This window comes from Pipistrellus hanaki (genome assembly GCF_964339955.1).
Source record: "Pipistrellus hanaki genome assembly, chromosome: 3".
Taxonomy (NCBI): Eukaryota; Metazoa; Chordata; class Mammalia; order Chiroptera; family Vespertilionidae; genus Pipistrellus; species Pipistrellus hanaki.
The window spans coordinates 66,914,471-66,930,344 of record NC_140505.1 but is presented as its reverse complement, the minus strand read 5'-3'; the positions used below and the strand labels follow the sequence as shown (position 1 = coordinate 66,930,344).

The 15,874-nt window shown below is 39.3% G+C and overlaps 1 protein-coding gene across 3 annotated transcripts in view; it reads right to left on the bottom strand.

Annotated features, from left to right (window-relative positions):
• DIAPH3 (diaphanous related formin 3) overlaps positions 1-15,874 on the bottom strand; it is a 479,703-nt gene that overhangs the window by 435,224 nt on the left and 28,605 nt on the right. For all 3 annotated transcript variants that reach the window (XM_084876736.1, XM_084876737.1, XM_084876738.1), the window contains one exon: positions 822-989. In XM_084876736.1, coding sequence (XP_084732862.1) covers positions 822-989 — 168 coding nt within the window. The remainder of the gene's footprint in view (positions 1-821; positions 990-15,874) is intronic.

Below are 15,874 nucleotides of genomic sequence, written 5' to 3'. Positions count from 1 at the left end.
CTCTCAAGCACACCAAACCTGGCTGAGCTGGCTCGGTACATATGGCGCCCATCATGGGGCTGAGTATGCTATGGCCATGCCAGCTCAGCACAGGCAAATGCCGGGATTGCAGGCTCAATCCCCAGTAGGAAGCATGCAGGAAGCCCATCAATGATTCTCATCACTGATGTTTCTCTCTCTCTCTCTCTCTTTCTCCCTCTCTCTCTCTCTCTCTCTCTCTCTCTCTCTCTCTCTCTCTCTGTCTTTCTCTGTCTCTCTCTCTCTCTTTCTCTTTCTCTTTCTCTCTGAAATCAACAAAAAATATATATTAAAAATAAAGAACCAACTGAGGAAAGCCACTAATGGCCTCAGGTGTCACCTCCAGAACAGGCACACCCCAAAATGAGTGAGTTCAAGTATCTACAGATATACCAAAGGCAGGTCTATAAGGACCTGGTTATCCTGAGGACTAAGAAAAAAATAAAACAAAGCATCACACTTAAGAACATAATGCTCACAGCAGAGCACTATGGCCATCACTCTAAAACGCAACTGAATCCAGACAGACCACTTAGACAATCTAGTCAAGATAAAAATATGTCATTTGATTCTTTAAGTATTATGTTTTTATATATCTTGTGTAAAACAAAAAACTGGTATGACATTTTTCTTCACATTCTTATTTTTGTAATCGTAAAGCTCCTTCTATGCCTAAAGTGCTATCTTAAATGACTTCAGAAACCGCTCTATGGAACACGAGTACAAATATGTTAGTGTTCCTAACACATAACCAAAAGTGAAGGCTTTCACATCAAACATTTCATAAGAATCAAAATTCTTACCATCATCTTTTCAAAAAGTTCTAAGACTTCCTTCTCTGACAGTGGCTTCGGAGGGTTTTCCATCGCCTCTGAAGAACAATCACTGCTTGCAAATGCAGTTTTCAGGTTGGAAAGTGGAGGCCTCTCTTTCTTGCTCCCCGGAATTTTTATGCTGGCAAATCTGTCCAGCTACAAAAATAAAGAATAAAATGGCACATATGTAAATATTTCCTTCTCAATATTTATGTAATCCCCAAAACACATAAACACACAAGGTCAAACACATTATCAATTTGGTTTCCTCAAGAGATATTCAGCACTGTAATCTTTAAGATTAAATATATTTTTAATATATATTTTTATCTATGTGTGTGTATGTTAGTAAGAAGTTTACAGTAACCATTCTGTAAACCAGATTGTGAGAGGAATGTCCAAATCAGCAGTCGGACATCCTCTGAGGGGTCCCAGACTGGAGAGGGTGCAGGCTGGGCTGAGGGACAGCCCCCGACCAGTGCACGAATTTCATGTTTAAGTTTAAATTTCAAGTTTAAGAAATTAAACTAGTTGTCTGCCTGTCTTCTCTTCATTGCCATCCCTTCTACATAAATAATATTGATCCCTCAGTATAAAAACTATGCTGACTCCTTCCCACATCACAAAAGCGTAACTTGATTATGATGCTAAACTTATGACATGAAATTAAGCAAAACATCATTAATACAGCATCAACATTATAAATGTAAACATGTCAATGAATGGGAATAGTAAGCTTAAGCAATTCACAAGCTGATTTGTGATTATAAAACTTGATGGTTTGTTCCATCAGTGGTGGAAGAAATAAAAATTTTTATTTCTCACCAAATGACAAAAAAATTTCTTAAATAAAAATCTGTCATAAAAATGACAATAGCTAATATTTACTGAATCTCTCCTATAAGTTAGGAATTGTGCTAAAAGCTTGAACTGTAGCATCAGTCTGAATGTATTTGTGTAATCCTTACAAAGAGGAAACTGCATCTCTACATAATAAAGGACAAGCTCCAAACCATTTATAAATAAAAATTTCATAGAATTTGGCATACAAAGTAGTGTAAAGGAGGGGAAAAAATCAACCTATTATGTTTTAGTGGAACTACATTTATATCAATAAACAATATCAGAATTTACATAATAACAAGAAAATAGAATTAGCACACCTCCCCTGTAGGCTTAGCACTTACACTCTGGGGATGGTTGGATTTTATCCAAGTGGAAAAACAAATTTGCACATTACCACTAGCATAACAAGCTACAGCAAGATAGGAAAAATTAGCATATCCCTCTTCTAGCTTCCAAATCTTCAAAGTCCAAACAGTAATATGAGATACAAAAGATCAGTGTTTCGTAATTTCATTACAATGCTTTTATCTATTTTCCCTGAGTAGAAGGCATGAAAGACAAAATAAGAAAGGAGCCATAGTAAAAAAAATAAATACAGTCCTTCCTCCTACACTAGAGCAGCAAGTTGAATTTGTGGGACACCTCAGGCTTAACGTAAGTGTTCCCAGGTTTGTGATGCTCTACTGAGCACTATAGGTAGATGCCACATAATCAAGAATTATTACAAAGCTAGGTGCAAAGTTAATTTTATTATCAAATCATTTTAAATGTCCTAAAGAAATTTCATATTTTTAAAGGATATTATGTCTCCACTTATAAATGAAGAAAAAAAAATCACTAATTTATCTTTTATAGAACTGCACAATTTTCTTAAAGAAAGGCTAAATAGAACATAAAAGCAAACTTTTAAAATACTTTTGTACATAAAAACACAATAGAAATCCCCATCATACTGATTTTAAGTGGTTGTTATTTTGTATTTGACAATTTGGCTGTGAATATGTGTTTTTTACAATTTGATTGTGTAGCTACTTTTAGTTTGACATAAAATTCTTGTCTTAAAGATAAGCTATAAACACAACCCAAGTAGATGAAGTACACAAACAATGTGCGTGTGTTGGAGAATTGGTTAAACACATAGAAGACTGAGAAAATCTATATATATAAACACCTAAATGACTGTCACAACCAAAACAACCGAACGGATGACCAAACAGGCTGTGTGGGGCAACCAGGCCAGCAGGGGGGTGAGGGACGACCAAATGACAACAAGCAGGCTTTGTGGGGTGACCAAGCCAGCAGGGGGGTTAGTGAGGGACGACCGAATGATTCAACAGCAGGCTGTGTGGGGCGACCAGGCTGGCGAGGGGTGGGGGAGATGGTAGGAGGGAGGGAGTTGGGGGCAACCAGGCCAGCGTGGATGGGCAGTTAGGGGTGACCAGGCCAGTGGGAGGGCCAATTGGGGGCAACCAGGCCATCAAGGGGGAGCGCGGCAGTTGGGACTGACCAGGCCAGCAGAAGGGGCAGTTACGGGCAATCAGGCAGGCGGGCAGGTAAGGAGTTAGGAGTCAGTGATCCCAGAATGTGAGAGAGATGCCTGACCATCAGTTGGACATTCCCCGAGGGGTCCCATATTGAAGAGGGTACAGGCTGGGCTCAGGGTGACTTCCCATGCATGAATTTTGTGCACCAGGCCTCTAGTCCTATATAATGAAAGGCTAATATGCAAATCGACCGAACAGTGGAACCGTTCGCTATGACACACACTGACCACCAGGGGGCAGACACTCAACGCAGGAGCTGCCCCCAGCCCACAGGTCCCAAAGCGATGGTGGCAGTTGGGGTGGGGCTGGCAAGCAGGCAGCTCCAGATCAGCCATGGCAGGTGCCAGCAGAGGTCCCCAATCACCCCACTAGTCGCCCTACAGATTGACCCTGATCACCAGCCAGGCATAGGGACCCTACCTGTGCACAAATTTCGTGCACCAGGCCTCTAGGTTGATCATAATGCTATTTGTAGGTAGTATGCAGGAAGCCACTACTTGCCAATACTGTCACAAGAGTGCACCCAGGAACTTGGAAGGCCTACGGATCTTGGGTGCTAGCAGGGCTGACGCTAAGCACCAATTTTTCTTGTTGAGATACTGATGACTCAAGGAAACTCCCTAATCCTATAATCCTTTTACTATTTACCAAACTTTACCTTTGATATGCCTGTGTGTATTGCTAAAGGAAAAATGTGTAAGCAAGTAAATAAATACTGGTAGCTATGGGATGAGGCCAGAAGTCATTGTCTCTTCTAGAAAGAGGCTTCATCTGGCCCCCAATGCCTTCTAACCAAAAGACATGCCTTCTAAATTCGTATGTCTTATATTGTATTTTCATTTGTGCATAAGGCCCTCCTTCAAATCCTGAACCCCGCCACGAAGGTCGTGACAGTAGTATACCATACTTAATTAGTATGGCTACATCTGCATCAGGAGTGTACTGAGTTTTATAAATTAGTATCACTTATCTTCAGGGGAAGTTAAATGAACACCCTACTACTGAGTATTATCTCATATTGATAATCAATAGTGACAGTTTAAATAAAATTAATTTTAAAAATCAGGCTCTTATAATCTATCTAGGGGGAACACTTTATTAAGTATATAATTGTCTAGCCACTATGCTGTACAACTGAAACTAATCCAATAATATTGAATGTAAACCATAATTTTTAATAAGTACATACAAATATAAAAATTCAATAATTTTTTTAAATAAATAAAATGTCAATTTAAAAAAATTTTCTTTCAATTGCTTACAAATAAGTTACAACATGAAATATGTCTTCTACAGCCAAGCTCTGCAGAGATGCTGCATAGGGGAAAACAGGCCTCCCAACAGCAATTGGTACCGGCTCACCAGGCACAGGTGAGTCTCCCTGGAAAGGGGATCTGCAGCCCTATGAAGGCTTCACATAATTGTGGCCTGAGCCATGTCTCACTGAGACCTCAGTCAGGAACCATCCTGTTAAGCTGCTTCTGAATTTTTGACCCCAAAAACTGTGAAATGTTAAGTATTTATTACTATTATAAGATACTAAGTTTGTGGATAATTTACTATTTAGCAACAGATGATTAATACAAAGATCCTCATATAGCCACTTGTAAGTGCCTAAAGCACATGTGTCAAACACAAGGCCCGCGGGCCAAATCCGGCCGGCCAGGCCTTGCAATGTGGCCCACACCGCGCTGTCATCACTGCACTCTGCTGTCAGTTTATGACATTGTCAGTTTATGACTGTTCAGTAAACCATTTGGCCCGCGATTTAGGCTGGATTTTAGATTTTGGCCCCTTCTCTGATTGAGTTCGACACCCCTAGCCTAAAGCATATACAAATATAAAGAAAAACAAATAAAATGGGGTTATGAAAATACTAAAAACTAATTGTAATATATATTCATCTTCACAAATACAGTTCATAACAAGAAATAACAAAGTATAATTTCGATAGTGTTGTATATAAACCATATTTTGAAATATCTTCAATAACTACAATATTTTGAAAATATATGTGATTTCTATGTTGATAAAGTAATAGGCCAAATCCTATGGTGTAAAACTTTTATTCATAAGTTTTAAAAATACTAAATTTCATTTAATGGTTAATGAAAATAAAAATTTAATATTCTCCTATTCAAGTTCAAGGATTCAAGGGCATCATAAATTCTACCACAAAGCCTTTGGTTGTCCATGAAACCCAGGTCAAGAACCCTTAGGAGGCAGATATGGAATAGTACCAGAAATAGTGATGGAAAAGACCAAAGTAACTCAAGTTCTAATGCCTTCAATGAATCAGTGGGAGAGACAAGAAAACCTACAGTTAAGACCAACTAGGAAAAATGCACAGAAATGTTTAAAAAGAGCTGGAAGATTTTGAAGGAAGAAGATACCAGAAAAGTAAAACCTTCAAAGAACATCTATGTTTCCACAGAGCAAGAAGGGAAACATGAATTCAAAATGACAGGCTCTGAGATACAAAGGGCAAAGTAGGAGGCTTTAGGAGGCCTGGAGGTTGAGAGATAATGTGAGATTAGAAGAAAAAGTGGGAGCCTCTAGGTGCTTGTTGATGATATCAATTAAGTATGACTTCTGATGTTGACTTGGGTCAGCATAAAATTGAGTTGAATTGTAAATAACTAATGAAAATTAATAAGGAAACATAAATCATTAAACCATGTAGACTATATCTTATTCAACTTCTCTGTACCTATTGTCACCTACCCTGGTTCAGGCCACTGCTACAACCTCCTAAATTGCCTTCAAATCTTCACTGCCCCTCCCCTCTACGCTACCTTCCCTGGAGCTGTTCTCTACACTGACATCATTTTTATCTGAAATGTAAATACAATCATGTCCCACATTCCTGTGCTTCAAACCCTTCAACCTTTGCACCCCCATTACTAAGAGGATGACATTCAAATATCTTACCATGGCTCAAAGATCCACTGTAACCTGAGCCTTACTTCCTCTCCAGACAACCTCTTCACCATTCCACCACCCTTACACTCAATGATCTAGAACACTTAGGAGACTTTAGGCTGCTCATTGCATCTAGATTCTAGATGCAATGAGCAGCCTAAAGTCTCCTAAGTGTGCCAATGCTATTTCATGTGCCTAAAACTTATCCACACCCACAACTCATATCCCACCCACTTAATCTGGTGAATTTCAATTCAATCTTCAGCTCTCAGTTTGAACTACATTTCATGTAGGATCCTTCCTGACTACTCAAAACTGAGTTAGATCCTCCAGATCTAGAGATTACTTACAGAATAGTATGTATACTACTCTGAAATTGCCTCATATCATAGAACTTTACTCAACTAGGGTATAAATCCCTGATACAAGGAATTGTTATTTTATTCACTAAATCACTTCTAGAACTTAGCATAGTCCTAAATATGTAGTATGTCTTTTATTAATATTAAGTGAATAAATTTATAAATAGCTTTCTATCTTCCATAGCTGGGACACAAGCCACTGCTTCTTGCCTTCCAAATCCTTCTCAACAATATCAGGAAGAATGCCAGGGGTTGTGGCCTTTACATATTCAATAAGAAAACCAAGACTCTTTCAACACTGATCAAAGAGCAGCCTGTTATACTAAAAATAAGCATGAATTTCTGTAATGTAAAACCATAGAGTAAGATAGTAAGAAAAACCTCACTCAAAGGAAAGGAGCACAAAATCATTTTAAAAGAATGTAACATTCAAAAAACATTTAATTTCTATCTACCCACATCTATTCAAAGTATGATAATTGCATATATTCAGATATTACAGTTATCTATACTTAGAATTTGTAAAGTAGCTTTGGAAATGACTGTCACACTTTATTTTTGAAAGACAGACAACAGTACTCACTCGTGAAAATATCCAAAGATATCAAAAATTGCTTTCTACTTGCCAACCTGACACTTTCACTAGGAATCCATTCAGTCGACATCCAGGAAGTAAAATTATTACAGTACAAAGTTACTACAAATCCTGCCAGCCTGGATTCCAACTCCTCCTTCAAAACTCAGCTGAAATCACCTTCTCCATGAAGTCTTCCCCAAGATTAAAGTTGATGGCACGACTTCCACTGAACCTCCTATGCTACTGTTCCATCTCCTATCGCACTGCATGAAAACATATAGTGATTATGTACACATCTGTTTCCCCACTGTTCCCAGAAGGAAGAGGCAGTCTTATTCGTCATTGTATTCCTATGATACTAGGTACTCAATAAATGTTTAATGAATGAATGGATAAAAGGATGAATAAACAAGTCTGAATACCCTACTACATCTTAGTATATTCAACACTGAGAGCTCTTGATCTTATTCCCAAATTTGTACTGATTTGAGGAGGAGCTCTCTAAACTATTTCATAAATATTTAAAGACCCTAAGATAGTACTTAAGTGTTACTACTGAAAACGTAAGTACAGGAAGCTTTAATTAACTCATAGTAATGGGCTCAGAAAGGCCCACCTGACTTAGTGAATGGTTTAAATTTTATAAAACTTGTTTTGGTATATTTTACCACATGTATTTCCTTGCCCCAGTCCATACTGGTATTTCTATTTTACACACAAGAAAGAGTATATTTTGAGTCTAGAGTTTTATAGAAAAATTTGTGGAAAATAGTATCATTGCTTTTAATTTACCAAGAAAAATATAATAAATTCATTTTAAAAATGCAAAATAAAAGCTTTATATCCTACTAGGCCAGTGGTCGGTAAACTGTGGCTCGAGAGCCACTGAGGTTTGCCGCTTTGTTGACTAATGACTTTGCCAACCACTGCGTAAGGCATTACCCTTACCCAGAAGTTTTGACTTAAGGTTAAAGACATTAGTACATTATTAAAATGTTTTTTAACTGTTTTTCCCTAGCAGTGGTCGGCAAACTCATTAGTCAACAAAGTGGCAAACCAGTATTCCGACCACTGTATTAGGCCAATAAGAAATTATCTGTACTAATAAAAGGGCAATATGCTAATTAGGGCAGACTTCTTCCAGATGTCCATTCAGATAAAGCCACAGCAGCTGCAAGGTCCAGGGCTCACAGCAGCCGTGAGCTCAGGCAGCTGTGAGCCCTGGCAGCTGTGAGCCCCTGTGGCTCGAGGCCAGGGCTCAGGCCTCGCAACCACCATGGATGGCAGTGGCAGTAGCAGCAGCAGCAGCAGCAGCAGCAGCAGCAGCAGCAGCGGGGTAATAGGCGTGGTGCCTTCCCCTGATCAGCCCATGGGGAGCAGGCCTAAGCCATCAATAGGACATCCCCTGAGGACTCCCGGGCTGTGAGAGGGGGCAGACCGGGCTGAGGGACTCTCCCCTTTCCCCCCTTACCCCCCTACCCCGCAGTGCATGAATTTCCTACACAGGGCCTCTAGTTTTAAATAATTCTTTTAAATTGAGCTCACTTTTAAAGTTAATGATTTTGTTTTATTAACTAACTTGGAAGGTAGGAATATGCTCATATAATCAAAATCACAAATTTTCTTTCATTAAAATAATTTTCTTTTCTTTTTAATACATATGATGTCTGATTTAGTATACTAGCATATCCTACAAAACATATCACACCTAGGTAAAGGAACAGTCTGCCAGCAGACAAAAGCAGTCTTGTAGTTTTATTCATTTGGAGAACTCCTCTTTGAGTGAATCAGCCTCACAGAGAACACCCGGGAGCGTGCTGGAGCGTGCTGGAGTTTTCTGGTAGCGGCTGGTTATACTGAGTGAGTCAAGAGACCCATAGAGGATGGTAAAAACTGCTGAAAGCATTCACCAGAACCCACGCCCAGACCGGGGGTGACACCCTCAGTGGCTCTGGGACCCCAATCCCCATAGGGAACTTTAAGGGGAACCAGGAAAGCCTATACCCTTATCTGGAAGCAGATCGCAGTTGTGAGATCTATAAATAGTTTCCATCCAGTCTTTCTATGTCCATACAATTTAAATAATCTCATATCTTTACCTGTTGCCATCTCAGTTACATACATCACTATTCCTTTGGCATAAACCTTTCTGAGTTTTATTCACTAGAAATATTCAAAACAACTCATTTCTTAGTTCATTGCTTATCACAGAAAACTTTCTAGATACAATACGTCTATAATTTTGTAGATACAATATGTTTACAATTATAATTCTCTCAGGATTAAGACCAACGGCTCTGACCCAGCTGGCATGGCTCAGTGGTTGAGCATTGACCCATGAACCAGGAGGTCACGGTTCAATTCCTAGTCAGGGCACATGCCCAAGTTGCAGGCTCGTCCCCAGGGTGGGGTGTGCAGAAAACAACCAATCAATGATTCTTTCTCATCTCTCCCTTCCTCTCTGAAATCAATAAAAATGCCTTTAAAAAAAGACCAATAGCTCTGATATAAATTTTCCTTGTCAGTTTAAAGGTCAGAAGTCTCAGATAGATGGCTTTAAGGAAGAAAGAGAAAATAATGAGACATACACTGAGATTTTACACTGGCACTCTTGGTGGAGAAAGAGACGGCACTCAGGTGGCAGTATAACTCGCTTGTTAATGATCATATTCTCTGGGGTCATCTGCCAGAGCTCCCTGACTGCCCCATGACTTTAAACAAGTTACTTAACCTCTTTCTTGCCTCAGTTTTTCCATCTCTAAAAACAGGAATAATGCCTAGACAGCATGGCTCAGTGGCTGGGTCAACCTATGAACCAGGAGTTCGACCTATGAACAAGGAGATCACAGTTTGATTCCCGGCACATGCCCAGGTTGTGGGCTCGATTCCCAGTGTGTGGGGGGGGGAGGGTAGTGCTGATCAATGATTCTCTCTCATTATTTATGTTTCTATCTCTCTGAAATCATGATGCCTACTCACAGGCTTACTCAAACAATTAAATGTGCTTATAATGCTAATATTCGGAATTGTACTTAGCACACAGCTAATAATTGCATGATCCTTACTACCACTTCACACATCTTCCTCCAAAGCTATATTTTCTCAATCTCTAAGTAAATTCTCTAACAACTTACATATCTTTCTATTCCCTGGAAGTTTCCTGCATGTTGACTAAGAAATGTATATCAAATCAGAGAAGCAGGCTCCTACCATAGAGGCCTTAGATGCGATGTTAAAGAGCTTGGGCTTGACCTACACATAATGGGTTCAATTAAGCAGTTTCAAATAGGGTAAAATATGGTGAGAAATGCAATTTAGGCAGATCATTCTGTTTGCTGTGCAGGAGGTTGGTTATAGAGAGCAATAGGAAGTTGTGAGTCCTGACAGGAGATAATAAAAGAAATAGTGCTCTAATAGAAGGAGTTCAGAGAAGAAAATATCCAAGAAATGATTAGAAAGAAACATTAGGCCGAGACCGGTTTGGCTCAATGGATAGAGCGTCGGCTTGGGGATTGAGGGGTCCCAGGTTCGATTCCGGTCAAGGGTATGTACCGTGGTTGCGGGCACATCCCCAGTAGGGGGTGTGCAAGAGGCGGCTGATCGATGACTCTCTCTCATCGATGTTTCTAACTCTCTATCTCTCTCCCTTCCTCTCTGTACAAAATCAATAAAATATATTTAAAAAAAAAAAAAGAAAGAAAGAAAGAAACATTAGAAGGGTGAAGCTACCTTATAAGAGAATATAGGAATAAAAACAAAAAAAAGTGAAGGGTTTAATTTGGGGTACGTAAAATTTCAAGAACAGATTAGACATCTATATGAAGGTATTCAGAGGCTAATACACTGATATCTCAACTTGAGAAAAAGGTCATAGAGTTTAGACAAAGGTGATTATATACAGAGGAGGGCTGTGGCTTTAGAAAAGAAACCTGAGAAACCACAATAGTTTGATAACAAAGGAAAACCACACAGAGAGAGAAAAAGGAAAGGTCAGACGGATATGAAACTAATGGCCTAGTATAGCAGGCCAAGAAATCTTCATTTTTCAAAACAGGAAGAAGACAACTGGATCAAACTGAACAGAGAATCCAGTAAATTTCCAAAGACTAAAAATCAATGAATATTACAGGAGAAACACAGTCATCCTATATTATTAAAAGCTAATATGCAAATTGTCCCCTAGTGCAGTGGTAGGCAAACTCATTAGTCAACAGAACCAAATATAAACAGTACAACGAAATTTCTTTTGAGAGCCAAATTTTTAAAACTTAAACTTCTTCCAACACCACTTCTTCAAAATAGACTCGCCCAGGCCATGGTATTTTGTGGAAGTGCCAAAGAGCCTCATGTGGTTCATGAACTGCAGTTTGCTGACCACAGCTCTGGGGAATTCAACTGACCAAGAGTTCGGCCACTCACTATGACATGCACTGACCACCAGGGAGCCGCACAGAACAAAGGAAGGACCCAGCAGGCAGCTGGCAGCCAGGGGAAGAAAGGCCCCATAAGCCAGGCCTACGGATCCTACCCATACAAATTTCATGGACCAGGCCTCTAGTTTCATAATAATAAAGGATTCATAACAGTCCTAAATGCATAATCACTTTATTGGAATGCTTCCAAAAATGATGCAAAAAAGCTAAATAGAAGTGAAAAGACAATTTTAAAATCCTAAATTATATTTGGACACTTCAACACTTCCCTTTCAATAATTGTCAGAACATGCAGGCAGAAAATCAAAAATATATAAGATGTAAACAACACTACCAACCAACTTGACCTAGTTACTATTGACAGATCAGTTTTAACAAACACAGTGCACATGGAACATTCACCAAGATAAACCACATTCTCAGACAGAAGGCAAGATTCAAAATTGAAAAGGACTGAAATCACACAAACTATGATCTCTTGCCAAAGGAATTAAATTACAAATCAGTAACAGAAAGATATCAGAAACTCCTCAAATACTTAAAAATTAAACAATATATACCTAAATAACCAATGGGCCAAGGGGAAAAAAATATCCACAAGAAATCAGAAAGTATTTTGAATATTCAGAAAATGATGCAGTAGGCTCTCTGAGAAAAAATTAGAGCATAAAATTCCTGTATTAGAAAACAAGACTCTAAAAAAATACAAGAAAACAAGAGTCTCAAATCAATTATTTAAGTTTCCACCTTAAGAAACCAGAAACAGCCGGGACCGGTTTGCCTCAATGGATAGAGCGTCGGCTTGGGGACTGAATGGTCCCGGGTTTGATTCCTGTCAAGGGCATGTACCTTGGTTGCGGGCATATCCCCAGTAGGGGGTGTGCAAGAGGCACCTGATCGATGACTCTCTCTCATCGATGTTTCTAACTCTCTATCTCTCTCCCTCCCTCTCTGTATAAAATCAATAAAATATATTTAAAAAAAAAAAAAAAAAGAAAAAGAAACCAGAAACAGGAACAAAGAAGAGGTAGGAAATAGTAAACATAAAATAAAAGCACTATACAGAAAATGTCTGAAACCAAAGCTGGTTCTTTCAAAAGATCAATAAAATTAACAAACCTCTAGTCCAGGGATGGAAAACATCCGGCCCACAGGCCTTCATATGCTCTGGCCCTGCGCCAAGGCATTAGGTGTGAGTGAATTAAATGTTTGACCAAATATAGTAGGCTAATTGTTAAGTTGATAATTTTGTATGGCCCAAGAATGAGGTTATAAATATTCAAATGGCCTGGGGCAGAAAAAAAGGTTCCCCACCCCTGCCAAATCATACTAATCAGGGGGAGAAAAGAGAGGCTCAAATTATCAATACCAGAATTGGAATCGGAGATCAACACAGATCCTACACTTAAAGGATAAAAAAAATGTTACAAACAACTTATAATTCAACAACACAAATGTGGAAAATTCCTTGAAAGGCAAATGACCAAGATCTCAGAACTTCCTCTAGTTGTTATATAAGCCAACGTCTGATTTTCTAGCTACAGTTTTGAACCATGTGGGTAATGAAATTAATGGACTGGAATGGATCACTTTTTTAGTTGTCTTGGGTTTTTAGTGGAATGGAAAAAATCAAAAAGGAAAGGATCACAGTTTATTATGCTTACAAATGTTAAATACTGTTTCTTAAAACATGTTTCAACTGAGAGAGAATGTGTATGTGTGTGTGTACCGGGCTACAAAATAAAATGTATTCCTTACTATGGGGCCTCATCAAAGTTTGAAAACCTCTGCTGGCAAGCAAAACAAGGGATTACGATAGCAATGCTGAAGTCCATGGGAAAAAATAAGAGATTATCAGTAGGAACACTGTACTTCCAACAAATGATTGTGAAGGACAGGGAAGAAAAAAGCATGGCAAACAACTCCTAAAATACTCAGTGCACACAGAGATGGAGAAGTCAGCACTGTGGTATCCACATTCATTTTCTCCCAGTTTACCTTTTAAAAAGTGTCTCCCCTCACTGTCCTACTCACTTTTTGTCTCTACAAGGAAAGCTTTCTTTTCAACCCAATTAAAACAATGGAGAGTGGTAAACTCAAAGATTTTTTTCAACTTTACATTACCTTTGCACCTTGCACTGCACTTTAAACGTGGTGAATGCTCAGATAGCATAGAAAGAACACTGTTTAAAACTGCCTTGGGACCTGAATGTTACAGTATTACTTCATTCTTTTAAACAAACAGTGTTCTGTGAAATTAAATTCTGATAGTAACTGAAGAAATAAGCTTAGTAGGTGAAGTACTTTTGCAGGCCTTTAACGAAGCAACTGAAAGAAATGGGTTTTTAACATTAATGCTTCCCAGGATGTTTCTATTTAGTGTTTCTAAAACCCTGTTATTCAACACATGACTACAGCAGGCACCACTCTTCAATTCCTTCTCTCAATTTCTATCCAAGAAGGCTATCCACACTAAGAGGTTCTAAATTAAAAGCACGTGTGCAATGTGTATGCTGTGGAGGTGGCAACCTTTAATTAGAAAACATAAAGCTAGCATACATCAAAGCATTAATCAATGGCAAACGATTTCCTGAGTTCTAACTCACCAGAAATAGTTTAAAGAGCCCTCAAAATACCAGCTCTCTGGCCCTCCTCACAGCTCTGCATAGATCTTCAAGCATGTCAAACTCTCGGCCGCAGGGTCACATGCCTCGTTTATATACATATGCTGTAAGCCTCAATAGCAGATACGAAACACCACACCTCTCTATCCATCAGGAAATATTCTAAAGGGATTAAAAAAGCACAGAACTAAATGCAATAGTTCAACCTACTTGGGCTTATGTGAAACATACCAAAACTCTATGAGGAGAAGGTATAATTAGTCATTCTTTAAAATAAGCAAATACATAATTGATTTATCAAGGTCACAGAGCTAAAAAGTGTTGAAATTCTGTCTTTCAATTAGTCTTTTGATTCCAAATCCAATGCTCTTTCCATCCACACTGCATCAATCAACAGTGAGTTAGAAAAACCTTACTATCAGTGTTTCCTGTTAAGCATGGTCATACTAATTCTCTAAGCTCCATAACAATGGGTCCAACGCCCACACTAGACTATCTGCCCATCCTTTCCTAGACTCAAGAGCCAGACTAACGCACAAGGTCAGAAGAAAACAACAGGGAGAGCTGGAGAGACAGCAGTTCAGCCAGTGAGTCCATGTGAAGGAGGTCAACAAGCAATCCAAGAGAGATGGTCATGTGCACATCTAAGGTGAAGGCAGGGGCAAGATAACAAGTCAGAGACCCAGACAGGTGGTGATCAGAAAGACAGACAGATGTTTCTTGTCAAAGATTCTCTACCCTGGGCAAAAGTAAGACTCCATATCTGGGAAGCTTGACCTGGACCAATCGGGCACATAGCCAAGGAAACCACAATACCACACAGGTTATCAAAACAGTGACTCATTTTTTCATGTGTCCTCATCCCCCTGTTGCCTTCCCAAACCCTCCCCCCAACCCCCAGTCATGCCCTCAACCTTGTTGATTGTGTCCATTGGTTAGGCTTATAGGCATGCATACAAGTCTTTTGGTTGATCTCTCCCCTTTACCCCCACCATCCCCTACCTTCCCTCTGAGGGTTTGACAGTCTGATCGATGCTTCTCTGTCTCTAGATCGGTTTTTGTTCATCAATTTATGTTGTTATTTCCCACAGATGAGTGAGATCATGTGATATTTATCTTTCTCTGACTGGCTTATTTCACTTAGCACAATGCTCTCCATTTCCATCCACACTGTTGCAAACGGTAGGAATTCCCTTTTTACAGCAGCATAGTATTCCACTGTGTAGATATACCACAGTTTTCTAATCCACTCATTTGCTGATGGGCACTTAGGCTGTCTCCAAATCTTAGCTATGGTAAATTGTGCTACTAGGAACACCGGGGTGCATATATCCTTACTGATTAGGGTTTCTAGCTTCTTGGGATATATTCCTAGAAGTGGAATCACTGGGTCAAATGGGAGTTCCATTTTTAGTTTTTTGAGGAAACTCCATACTGTTCTCCACAGTGGCTACACCAGTCTGCATTCCCATCAGCAGTGCACAAGGGTTCCTTTTTCTCCGCATCCTCACCAACACTTGTCATTTATTAATTTGTTGGTGATAGCCATTCTGACAGGTGTGAGATGGTACTATATTGTCGTTTTGATTTGCATCTCTTTTTTCCCCATGTATCTGTCCAATTTTCCCAACACCATTTATTGAAGAGACTGTGTTGACTCTTGTGTCATCGCCATGGTGATGATGCAGGTGTTCTGCACCACCACCAGCTGCTCCGGGCCTCTGGGCAGTGTG